The sequence below is a fragment of the Heterodontus francisci genome, chromosome 36 (genome assembly GCF_036365525.1).
Source record: "Heterodontus francisci isolate sHetFra1 chromosome 36, sHetFra1.hap1, whole genome shotgun sequence".
Taxonomy (NCBI): domain Eukaryota; kingdom Metazoa; phylum Chordata; class Chondrichthyes; order Heterodontiformes; family Heterodontidae; genus Heterodontus; species Heterodontus francisci.
The window spans coordinates 40,906,907-40,920,213 of NC_090406.1; the positions used below are offsets into that span (position 1 = coordinate 40,906,907).

Below are 13,307 nucleotides of genomic sequence, written 5' to 3' on the forward strand. Positions count from 1 at the left end.
ACAGGTTATCTGGTCATTATCACATTGCTATTTGTGGGATCTAGCTGTGCACTTGGCTGCCATATTTCCTCATTGCAACAGTGACTACACTTCAAAAGTACTTCATTAGCTGCAAGACACTTTTAGATATCCAGTGGTCGTGAAAGGCGCTATATAAATGCAAGTCATTCCTTCTTTTCTAACTCAGCTCTAGTACTCAGGACCCCAGCTCAATTCCACACCCCAACTCCTGACCACAAAGTGCTGTGGGCATATTGTGGAATACAATTCTCACAGACCAAACTGAGTGGCTGGCTGCCATACAGAGTATACAGGCAACCATTTTGTGAAGGAAATGGGCCATGAATTTCTATTAGAAGTTATTGAACGCACAACCTTCTGACTCAAGAGGTGAGGGTGCTACCAATGGAGCCATGGCTGACATGGAGTTTGACGACCTGTGCTTTAATTGCCCAATATCTCATTCGTGAGACCCAAAGGTTGAACAGAAAGTCCTGGTTACTGTGCTGTGATATATTCCAATAAATCATGTGCCACAACATCACACTCAAAAAGTGTCCTTAGTTGCACCTGGGGTGCTCCATACAGGTGGTATTCTAAGAGGTTTTTTGTGCTCCTTGAACTGAGGGATGTCCTTGATGGGGAAAATTTCAGGCAGCAAACATTAGCATAAAGCACTCCCAACGTGTTCTTTTTATAGTATCGTTAAGTCAAAGTGCAGCTTTTTCAACTTGTCTTGGTCTCAACTTGAAAATACAACACCATGTGATATTTCTCCATTTCCTACACCCATCCCGACACCCGCTAAGGGTGACATTATCAATTTCATCCTGAATTGCGAACTGTTACACTTTGAGACGGCACAAACTTATTTCATAGGTTCACTGTTACTCAGCAGTGGCTTTCGTTCATTAGCCTGATCTGGTCCAAGAGTGTGTTCAAAATCACACTTCCCCCGATTCTCTTTATAATATTTACTTAACTGTTAAGGTGCCCTGTGGTTATCATGTTTGGCGAGACCAGGAGTGAAAACAAATCCAACACCAATAGAATAATTAAGGACGCCATGCAGCATTTAAGACATTGCTGAACTCCCCTCCCACTCAAGACTGTTGAGTACCCTAAAATTAAAATTTCATTAAACTCGACTATCCTCCAAGGGTGTCTCCTCAGTTTTAGGTGAGACTGCTAAATAGAGCTCTATTACATTTGTGCAAAGTGCTAATGGTCAGAAGATACATATCTGCAATTGTATCCACGCTGCACAAAATTGCAAAACTTTCCAAACTGACCAAATTCCTTAATGTTTTATACTTCAAACTTTTGAAGCTGCATAGATAATTGTCATCCCAACGTCAACTGCAAAGTGCTCCAGATCGAAGGTGTTCAGTTCTGAGAGGGAGACCCGATTGGATCAGATGTCTGCTGACTTGAAAAATTGCCTGCGGAAACAGTCACTTCCTTCAGCCTTCGTGGAACAAATGGGACATTCCATGGTGACACAAAGATTAGAGGACTCAATGATTGCCAGATTTCGAAATAGTCCAGGTACCGGACACAGGCGACAATATAATGGAAGGTTAAAGACAGACAGAATGAGGATGAAAGCACCTTTAGCAGATTTGGCTATTACAGTAGAAGACACAATTGGAAAAGCAATAATGGGCATTCCTTGGATTTATTCACCAAAGAAACAGTTTATGGGCGCTTCAGGTGTGATTCAAATTATTAAACGATGAACTGCCCAAAGCAGAGAGGCAGGGTCTTTGAAATGGCACATAATGCAGAGAATTCCAAGGAAGATGAAGAAGATAATTATGAATCGAAACAAATTATACTGTTCACAGAGTTTTAGTCCTATGATGAACGTGTTAGTTGGGGACTCCTTTAACTGTGCAGTGTTAGATAGTACTTGCACTTTGACATTATGTGTAATAGATTGGTTAAAATCTTACCTTGATTCACTAAGTAGTGAGGATCAACACAAGGTTAAGGAATATAAGAGTTCTACTTGCTTTACGTTTCATGATGACAACACATTGAGGTCATTAAAGAGAATTGTATTGCCATGTAAAATAGTTGGAGGAAGCCATTTTATAAGTGCTGAAGTAGTCTCTAGTGAAGTACCTAAGCTGTAGAGTAAAGCTCTATGAAAAAGGCACAAATGAAATTGGCATGCAACACGATAAGGAAATTATTTTTGGAAAGTCAGTGGATCTGCCGTTTACTCAGTTAGGACACTATTGTATCCTATGAACAAAACTTAATGTTTCTCATCAGAGCATTAGACAAATATTATGGCATCAGGTGATAAGAATCAGAGAGAATAAAAAGCAAATAGTCTTAAAGTTTGATAGGAAATGTGCTCAAAGGTTAAAAATCCTGCTAAAAAATGCAGGTATGGTTGAGGAAGAGTATGCGAGGCTAATATAAGAGATTAGTGAGAAGAATGAAGTAAAAAGTATCGGTGGACGCCGCCATATCCTATTATAAGCCTTCCAGTGGCATGTGACTTTAACAAGGTACTTGTCATAGATCTAAAGGTATGGGACAAGGAGATACATATTTTCATGCTACATTTTGTAGACCAGGTGACCAGATAGAGTATCTCAAAGGAAAACTTTCATGATGCATCTTGATGATTTCTTACAGCGTGATACTGCGGAAATTTGACAAATCTATTATTAATAAGATTGAGGTATAATTTAAATTTGGGAGCAAGACTTGTGGAGCATTTAAATATACTGGTTTAGATATTAAACAGAGTAGGTCTTGAATAACTTTAAATCAATAATCCTATTTAGAGTGTGTTACTCCCATCCAGTTACCCCTGCTAGGTCATTACATAAAGATGACATGTCATATATAAAGAAGAGGCAGAGAAATTGTGGAGCTTGATTGGTCAGTTGAACTGGTTGGGCACTCAAACTAGACTAGATACTAGTTTTGATGCCTTGTAGTTAAGCACATTGATAAAACTAGAGAATGTTTTAAAGGAAAATAAAACATTAAAACAATTAAATCTGGAGAAATGCATACTTAATTTTTCATCATTAGGTGACCCAAAGAACATGAAATGAGTTATTTTTAGTGATGCTTTGCATGCGAATTTTCATAGTGTATTCTAGTGCAGCTGGTTCCATAATATTTCTTAGGGTGAAAATGGGAAAAGTTGTCCTTTAGTTTGCGAAGCTAAGTAAATAAAAAGGGTTGTTAAAGGTACTTTAACTGCTGAAACACTGGATCTTGTGGAGGCAGTGGACATGACAAATATTTTGAATGAGATTATGTACAAGGGGCATACTAAAAATAGTATACCCATTGAATATATAGTTAATTGCTCGTTGTGGGATAATGTACACACCATGAAAAGTGACAGTGAGAAAAGGTTATGGATTGACCTGGCGAGCTTGAAACAAATGCTGGACAGAAAGGAAATCTCTAAAATTAAATGGGTGGATGGAAATCTCAGAATCACAGAATTCAGCTCAGCGGGTCTGCACTGGCTCTCCGAAAAAGCATTCCCCGCCTTCTCCCTGCAACCCTGCACATTCTTCCTTTTCATGTAACAGTCTAATTCCCTTTTAAATGCTTCAATTGAACCTGCCTCCACCATGTTCTCAGGCAGCACATTCCAAACCTTAACCACTCGCTGCGTGAAGTTTTTTCTGCATGTCGCTTTTGCTTCTCTTACCAAATACTTCAAATCTGTGCCCTCTCGTTCTCGATCCTTTCACAAGTGGGAACAGTTTCTCTCTATCCACTCTGTCCAGACCCTTCACGATTTTGAATACCTCGATCAAATCACATCTCAGCCTTCTCTTCTCAAGGGAAACAGTCCCAACTTCTCCAATCTATCTTCATAACTGAAGTTCTTCATCCCTGCAAACATTCTCGTGAATCTTTTCTGCACTCTCTACAATGCTCTCATATCTTTTTTAAAGTGCGGCACCCAGAACTGGACACAATACTCCAGCTGAGGCCAAACTAGTGTCTTATATATGTTCAACATAACTTCCTTGCTCTTGTACCCTATGTCCTTATTAATAAAGCCCAGGATACTGTATGCTTTATTAATCACATTCTCAACCTGTCCTGCCACCTTCAATGACTTGTGCACATATACACCCAGGTCTTCTGCTCCTGCACCCCTTTAGAATTGTACCCTTTATTTTATATTGTCTCTGCTTGTTCTTCCTACCAAAATGAACCACTTCACATTTCTCTGTATTGAACTTCATCTGCCACTATCCACCTATTTCACCAACTTGTCTATGTCCTTTTGCAGTTCTACACCATCCTCCTCACAGTTCACAATGCTTCCAAGCTTCATATCATCTGCCAACTTTGAAATTATGCCCTGTACACCAAGGTCTAGGACGTTAATATACATCAGGAAAAGCAAGCGTCCCAACAGTGACCCCTAGGGAACTCTACTACAAACATTCCTCCATCCTGAAAAACATCCATTAACCACTACTCTTTGTTTCCTGTCACTCAGCCAATTCCGTATCCATGTTGCTACTGTCCCTTTAATTCCATGAGCTATAAGTGTGCTCACAACTCTGTTGTGTGGCACTGTATCAAACGCCTTTTGAAAGTCCATGTACACCACATCAACAGCATTGCCCTCATCAATCCTCTCCTCAAAAAACTCCAGCAAGTTAGTCAAACATGATTTTCCCTTAAGAAATCCATGCTGGCTTACTTTAATTAACCCGCATTTCTCCAAGTGACTATTAATTTTGTCCCAAATTATTCTTTCTAGAAATGTTCCTACCACCGAAGTTAACCTGACTGGCCTATAGTTGCTGGGCTTATCTATACACTCTTTTTGAACAAGGGTGTAACATTTGCAATTCTCTAGTCCTCTGGCACCACCCCAGAGTCTAAGGAAGAGTGAAAAATTATGGCCTGTGCCTCTGCGATTTCCACCCTCACTTCCCTCAGTATCCTTGGAAGCATCTCATCTGGTCCTGGTGCTTTATCCACTTTAAGTACTGACAGCCTATCTAATACTCCCTCATCAATTTTAAAACCTTCTAGTGTCTGAATTACCTCTTCTTTCACCATTGCCTGAGTTGCATCTTCTTCCTTGGTAAAGACAGATGCAAAGTATTCATTTAATACCTCAGTTATGCCCTCTGCCTCCATGTGTAAATCCTCTTTATGGTCCCTAATCAGCACAACTCCTCCTTTTTCCACCCTTTTACTATTTATATGTCTATAGAAAACTTTGCGATTCCCTCTAATGTCAGCTGCCAGTCTCTTTTCATGCTCTCCCTTTGCTTCTCTTACTTGTTTTTTCCACTTCCCCTCTGGACCTTGTATATTCAGCCTGGTTCTCAATCGTATTTTCTACCTGGCATCTGTCATAAGCACATTTTCTCTTCTTTGTCGTAATCGCTACTTCTTTTGTCATCCAGGGAGCTCTGGATTTGTTTACCTGACCTTTCCTCTTCGGGGGAACATACCTTGACTGTGCCCGAACTATCTCTTTGAAGGTAGCCCATTGTTCAGCTACCTGTTTTCCTGCCAACCTTTGACTCCAATTTATTCGCCCCACCTCTAGTCTTAACCCATTGAAGTTGGCTTCCTCCAGTTAATTATTCTTGCTCTGGATTGTCCTTTGTCCTTTTCCATAGTCAGCCTAAACCTTATGATACAATGATCACTGCCCCCTAAATGATCTCCTACGGATACCTGATTCACTTGGCCCACCTCATTCCCAAGAACCAGGTCTAGCAGTGCCTCCTTTTTTGTTGGACTAGAAACAGACTGTCATCAACTGTCTGACTGCGTTGCATAAATGAAATGTATGTAGGAAGAAATTATTAGGGGTCCTAGAGGAGGGACATCTCACAATATAAATATTTCATATGGAATATGAACGTTTTTGATTTAATTTTTTTTAAATTTTAGGTGTTCATATTAACTCTAATGCTTATTTAAAGATCGAGATGGGAATCTGTTAATTGTATATCAATTGTGTTTAATTGTCTACAGGTGATGGGCATTAGCTAGTCATTCACTTGAGTTCCCTATAGACTGAAACTGTGGTTGTTGGGTTAGGTGGTGTATACTTCCAATGTGTAACTCTAAATAAATATACCATTGTGTCACGATTGGCTCCAGTTCTATCCTTCACCAACTAGCTTTCTGGAATAAAACAATCAATTGATTCCGTTTCACCTGCACCTGACTGAGCCAGCACATCTCCTACCATGTCTTCTCAGCTTCTATCTAAATGGTTACCTCAGGTGTGCCCTCAAATTCCACACCTGCTCCCTCTCTTTTCTTCATCTACAGGTTACTTCCAGGCAACATCATCAATAACACAGATATGGAACCTGATTGAATGCCTTAACAGTCAGCTCTAATCCTCTTCCACCACCCTGAACTCCTCAACCATTACTGCAATATACAACTATTTACTTATCAGGTCACGAATGAGCAAGACCTTTATCCGGCACACCATCACAAGACTGATGGTCAGGCTAAACCTGATGGCACACAATTTCAGTATTTGGTTTATCCCTCAGCTGAATTTCATCAACTCCACATACTGGCTACCAACACCACCTATTTCCACCTCTGCAGTATCACTCAACTCGCTCCCTACTCACCCCCAGCTCTGCTAAAATCTTCATTCACACTTTCATCACTTTAATGTTCTCCTTGCCAGCCTCCTGGGTTTCACCCTATATGAACTGCAGCTTGTCTAAAACTCCTCCACCACCATACTGTGTCACTACGTCCTGCGCTTATTACTCCTCTATTACTATCTTCACTCCCAATGAACGAAGTTGAAATTCTTGTCCTCATCAACAACTACCTCAGTAGCGTTCCCCCTCCCTGCCTCTGCAACTTCCTCCCACTCTCACCTTCTAACTCTTCCAACTGTTACCTCTTGAATTCCAGCTCCCTTTTAGTGCTCCACTTTTCATCAGAACCTTCAGCTGTCACAGCCTCAATCTAGAATATTCTCCCTAAATCCCTCCATGCTGCTACTCTTCTCTCCTTCAAATGCCTCATGAACTTTGTCCCTTCTACTATGTTGTCATTCATTTTTTTTCCTATCACTGCTCAATGTCTGGTTCTGTGAACCACTAAGATATTTTATTATAGTAATAGCACTATATAAATGCAGGCTTTTGTTCTAGTTTCTTGATTGCAAGCAGTGATTCTTGCTAATGTTTCTTCAATTTTAGTTAAGCTTTCCTTAATCACAACTTGATTAAAGCTGTAAACATTTGATCCCAGTTGAGATCCATCCTACCCTCCCAAAATGAACAGCACAATGAAGGCAGCGATAATGAAGAAAGTTCAGAGAAAAATTGAAAAACACAGTCACACATCACCCAATCCATAAGCCACATGAAAGATGATTGAAGAAGTGCAACTGTTTAAGAGCAAACTAAATTGGCAAGCATTCAATACCTTATCTGGCTACAGATGTAGTAACAGCAGCATTGTTGAAGTATATTGGCTCCTTAAGGGAACAGTTTAACAATAATGCCAAATACACCTACTTTTCTAATATATTTTAAGCTTACAAATTGGGATGTCTTTGTGACAATTAAATCATGTTATTAATCACACCATTCTAATTAATGAAAATCCACTGGTGTCCATTTAAATATACTAAGAATCAAACAAGAAAGAAAACATTTCCTATAAGCTAATTCCATCATCCACATTAAATTACATCAATTGTACTGCCTTACACTTTCTGTATAATTACTGAAAAAATAAAGGTAACATTTGTTTGGGATGCTACTGAGTCTAGCCTAACACCACAAATAACCTACCCTGTCAAAGGGAATGCTGTACTTCTTTAGTATGGAAGGTGATATGAGAGTCATTTTGTGCCGAAGAAATGCATCACATCCTTGAGAGCTGCCTGGAAAGAAGCCTGTAAGAAAAGAGTAAAATAGAAAAATGGATCATATTTTTGCCACTTCATTATAGTACAATATCTAACTGCACTGTTCGAACATGGTCAGTTTTCCTTTTGAAAGCAAGTCGGTCAGACTCTGCTAATTCACTTCAGATACAACTAACATAACAATGCAAACAACTTCTTTTCTTACAAATTTTCTTCCCTCCTTCGCCTCAAGTTATGACCCTTGCTGGAACGTGCTTCTATCACCAGACACCAAGCACCTTTTACAGCTTGAAGTGCGAGAACTTAATGCAAAGTGTCAATGGGCTATTTTCACATGGGATCACTGGACAGCAAATAAGAAAAAAATCTTAACTGATTTTTCTCTCTAACCCAGGGGTGCTGAGGCTATTCACCATCCTTTCTGCAACATCAACCAACTCCAGACAGACCAAGGACCTGCCTTTCCTATTTGCACAGGCTCAGCTACAAGAGGGAAAAACATGCAGAATTCAGTTAGGAAAAAGAGCTGAAAAAGCAAGTGAAGAGAGAAAGAATGAAAACAGAAAATGCTAGAAATACTCAGCAGGTCAGACAGTACCCGTGGAGAAACAGAATTAATGCTTTAGATTGATGTCCTTTCATCAAAACTTTGCACGAAGACTTTTGAAAGCAGGGAAGGTGGCGATAAAATCGCAACATTTTGAGAGGGAGTTCCAGACGAGTGGGACATGGCGGCTGCAACAGCAGCAACTAATGTTGCAGTGAAGACCGCAAAGGACAGATCAATATCAGGGTGCAACAGGAACATGAGGCAAAGTTTAAAAAAGGGTGGGAAAAGTCATGGAGGTATTTGAAATTAAAAACAAAGATTTCTAAATTGATTCAGAAAGACAGTGGAGGCTGATGACAACTGGGATCATGGAAGTCTGGGCTTTGAGCATCACTCTGAATGAGCTGTAATTTATGGAGGGTGCAAGTGGTTGGGAGGAACCAGATACAGTAGGGATTACTGAGTCATGGCTCCAGAACTTGGCAATCAGGACTGGGAGTAAAACATTGCAGGGTATAACATATTTAGAAAAGACAGAGAGGGGAAAAAGAGGAGATGGAGTAGTTGTACTTATTAAGGATAACATATTAGCAGTAGGGGGAAAAAAAGCCAGTAGCAAGACAAAAACAGAATCTGTATGGATAGAGATAAAAGATAATAAAGGATCAATCACACCAGTAGGTGTAGTCTACAGACCACCTAATAGGAGAGAGGTGGAGGAATAAATATGCAGATACATTAGGGAACTGAGTAAAATACACAGAATAATCATAGGAAAATACAACTACTCTGATATGAACTGGACAGAAGAGGTAGGTAAAGGGGACAATGTGTACAGGACTCCTTTCTAACTCAATGTGTAAAAAGCCCAACAAGGGAAGATTCACTATCAGACCTAGTAATGGGAAATGAACCAGATCAGATAAGAGAAGTAAAAGTAGGGGAACATCTCAGCAATAGTGACACTTTAGGATGACAATTGACAAGGACATATGGCGAAAACCAGATTAATAGACTAGAGAAAAGCTGATGGGAAAATAAAATGGGCAACCATATTAGCAAACAATGGGCGAACAATGAGAAACAACAAAGAGCAAGAAAAAAATATTCTGCTAAAAGGAAAGAACAAACTAAATACTAATGAGACTCCATGGATAATTAAAGACATAACGGGACAACTGAGGGATAGGAAAGAGGCATATAACCGGTACATAGACAGCAGAGGAATGCATAAGAGAATAAAGAGATTAGGAGAGAAGTCAAAAAAGCAATTAGGAAGGCAAAAAAGGAACTATGAAATTAAATTATCAAGGAACAGAAAATAATAAAATATTTTACATGCACATCAATAAAAAAAGGAAGGCTGGATGGGAATAGAACCATTAAGGGATAGCCATGATATTACCAAAGGTAATAACAGAGATGGCAGAAATATTAAATAATTATTTCACTTCAGTAATTACCAAAGAGATAGAACAGGTCGACACGATGAGATGATTAATGAGATAAGTGCATTTAAAAAAAAAGGGATGTATTGAATAAACTAATCAAATTCAAAGAGGATAAAACCCCTGGCCTGGATGGATTGCATCCGCACATTTTAAAAGGATCTAGGGAAGAGATAGCAGAGGCATTACCACACATATTTAATAATTTGTCAGAAAAAGGTGTAGTGTCAGAGGACTGGCAGATAGCTAACGTAATTCCTATATTTAAGAAGGGGAACAGAATATGCCAGGGAATTATAGACCAGTCAGCTTATCAGTGATAGGAAACATAATGGAACCCATACTAAAGGAAAGAATAGAACGTCTAGAAAAGAAAAATATAACTAATAGTCAGCATGGATTTCAAAAGGGAAAATCTTGCTTGACCAACCTTACTGAATTTTGTGAGGAGATAACTGAGAGTAGACAATGGTAATTCAGTAGCTGCAATTTATCTGGATTTTCAAAAGGCCTTTGATAAGGTGTCCCATAATAGACTAATGAATAAAATCAGAGAATGCGGAGTCAGGGGTCAAATGGCAGAATGGATTGCTCACTGGCTTCAAGACAGAAAGCAGAGAGTGGGAGCAAAGGGTAGTTATTCAGAGTGATCCACAAGGATCAGTGTTGGGACCACTGCTCAGAATCCACATTAACGATCTGGATTTTGGAATCAAAAACACTATTTCTAAATTTGCAGTGGACAGTGGTTGGGGCGGGGGGTGCGGTGGGGGAAGATAGTCAATACTGAGGAGAACTGCAATAAATTACAGTAACACATTAATAAATTTGCAGAATGGGCAAATAATTGACAAATGAAATTCAACGCAGAGAAATGTGAGGCAGCACATGTGGTAGGAAGAATAAGGAGGTCACTTATTACTTGGAAGGTGAGTCTAGGAGGTGTAGAAGAACAAAGGGATCTCGGAGTACAAATACACTAATCACTAAAAGTAGTGCCACAGGTTAGCAAGGCCATAAAAAACAAACCAAGCATTAGGCTTTATTTCTAGAAGAATAGAACTGAAAAGTAGGGAAATTATGCTAAACCTGTATTAACCTTTGGTTAGACGACATTTAAAGAGTGCTGCGTGCAGTCCTGATTGCCATATTATAAAAAGGATATAGAGGCACTGGAGAGGGTGCAGAGGAGATTTTCAAGAGTGATACCAGAATTGCGTGGGTATATATCATCAGGAAAGGATGAACAGGCTGGGTTTCTCTTCTCTTGAATTGTGAGCTGACCTAATAGAGGTTTTTAAAATTATGAAATGTTTTGTAAGAGTGGATAGAGAGTGAAGAGCATTACAAGAGGCTATCAATGTGAGATAATCACCAAGAAATCCAATAGAGAATTCAGAGGAAACTTTTTTACCCAGAGTGGTGAAAATGTGGAACTCGCTACCATAGGGAATGGTTGAAGAATAGATACATTTAAGGGGAAGCTAGACAGGCATATGAGAGAGAAGGGAATAGAGGGTTACGATGATAGAATTAGATAAAGGAAAGATGGGAGAAGGCTTGAGTGGAGCATAAATGCTGGCATGGACTGGTTGGGCCGAATGGCCTGTTTCTGTGCCAGATACCCTATGTAACCCTACGTCATGGGAAAGCTACCGAGGAGTACATCTTCATGCAAAACAATAACTGCCATCCTCTTTCAGATCATCATGAATTTTGTGTGTATTTTGAGTTATTATTTCAGAGAGCTATCATGCAGGTACAACAAGCAATTAGGAAGGCAAATGGCATGCTGGATCTTATTGCAAGGGGACTGGAGCACAAGAACAAGGAAGTCTTGCTACAATTGTATAGGACTTTGGCGAGACCATACAGTGTTCAGTTTTGGTCTCCATATTTAAGAAAGGATATACTTGCCTTAGAGATGGCAGAGCAAAGGTTCACTAGATTGATTCCTGGGATGAGAGGATTGTCCTTTGATGAGAGGCTGAGTAAACTGGGCCTATACTCTCTGGACTTTAGAAAAATGAGAGATGATCGCATTGAAACATACAAGATTCCAAAGGGGCTGAATAGGGTAGACACGGAGAGGTTGTTTCCCCTAGAACATGGTGGGCATGGCATCAGGATAAGGGGGTCAATCGTTTAGGAATGAGATGAGGAGAAAACTGTTCACTCAGAGGGTTGTGAATCTTTGGAATGTTCTACCCCAGAGGGTTGTGCAAGCTCCATCATTAATCATATTCAAGGCTGGGATAGATAGATTTATGATTTCAGGGATTCAAGGGATATGGGTAGCGGGCAGGAAGATGAAATTGAGGCAGAAGATTAGCCATGATCATATTGAATGGCGGAGCAGGCTCGAGGGGCTAGATGGTCTACTCCCACTCCTTTTTCTTATGTTATTATTTAACAGTTTTTCTATTCAGTTAAACCATGCAGTGTTAGCTGACTGTCAAAATGCAATATGATCTTTAAGTCTGACTGGTCAATATTCCCAGCAGTTACCACAGTTTTCTACTGCAGTTGGTTGTCAACTTTATGTCACAGCATCTTAGTAACTGGACTTCATCTCATCATCCTAGAGATCAGTCACACTTGAACTCCGATTGATTCTGTTACCGGGATAGAACATTTGATTCTGACAGATTGAACCAGTAACAGAAAAATGCAATGCTTCCTATTTATCTCAAATCATAATGTGTACCACTCTGTTCAGAATAGATCTGGAGTCAATGCCTTAGTCGTACAAATCTGGAGTTAATTTAATGCCAAATTTATTTATTAGTAAAGAAGTTTTTAAAAATTACTCGATAGCAAAGTAGAGCTTATGTAGCAAAATTGTGAATTAAGAAAAAAACTTGCAACTTATCAATCAGGTCTGATGAAAGGTGACAGACCTGAAACGTTAACTCCGTTTCTCTCTCCATAGATGCTTCCAGACCAGCTGATTACTTCCAGCACTTGCTGTTTTTATTTCAGATTTCCAGAATCCACAGTATTTTGCTTTTATTTGCATAAAAAGGATAATGCATCAGAAAATACCTGATCCTTTTTTCGTCAAATGGTTTAAGAAAGCATTCAAAATAAACTTCTATAAAAAATACACAGCAGGTCGTGTTACTTCACATCTAACCTTTGGCATAGTGTGGCATCAGTATAGGTTCATTACCGAGAAAGCAGTATTTGGGGCTGGTTTACAGCCAAATCAAATAGACAGCAGGAACAAAATGCCAAGGAAAAGGGCAAGTATAAAATTTGATACTTAGATGGGCTGTTTTAGTTACAAAGTAAAATTGAAGTTTAAATAAAAATTTTCAAGAGAGGAGATGGTCAACAGCTAACAGGACCAGCACAAGTATTTATATTTTTATGTTATGCTAAAAGTTATGCTTACTTTAATAGCTTATAGTCATTTTCA

At 39.3% G+C, this 13,307-nt stretch overlaps 1 protein-coding gene across 1 annotated transcript in view; it reads right to left on the bottom strand.

Moving 5' to 3' along the window:
• LOC137351457 (lysine-specific demethylase 4B-like) overlaps window positions 1-13,307 on the bottom strand; it is a 393,540-nt gene that overhangs the window by 334,805 nt on the left and 45,428 nt on the right. The window contains exon 3 of the mRNA XM_068015905.1: window positions 7,812-7,915. Coding sequence (XP_067872006.1) covers window positions 7,812-7,915 — 104 coding nt within the window. The remainder of the gene's footprint in view (window positions 1-7,811; window positions 7,916-13,307) is intronic.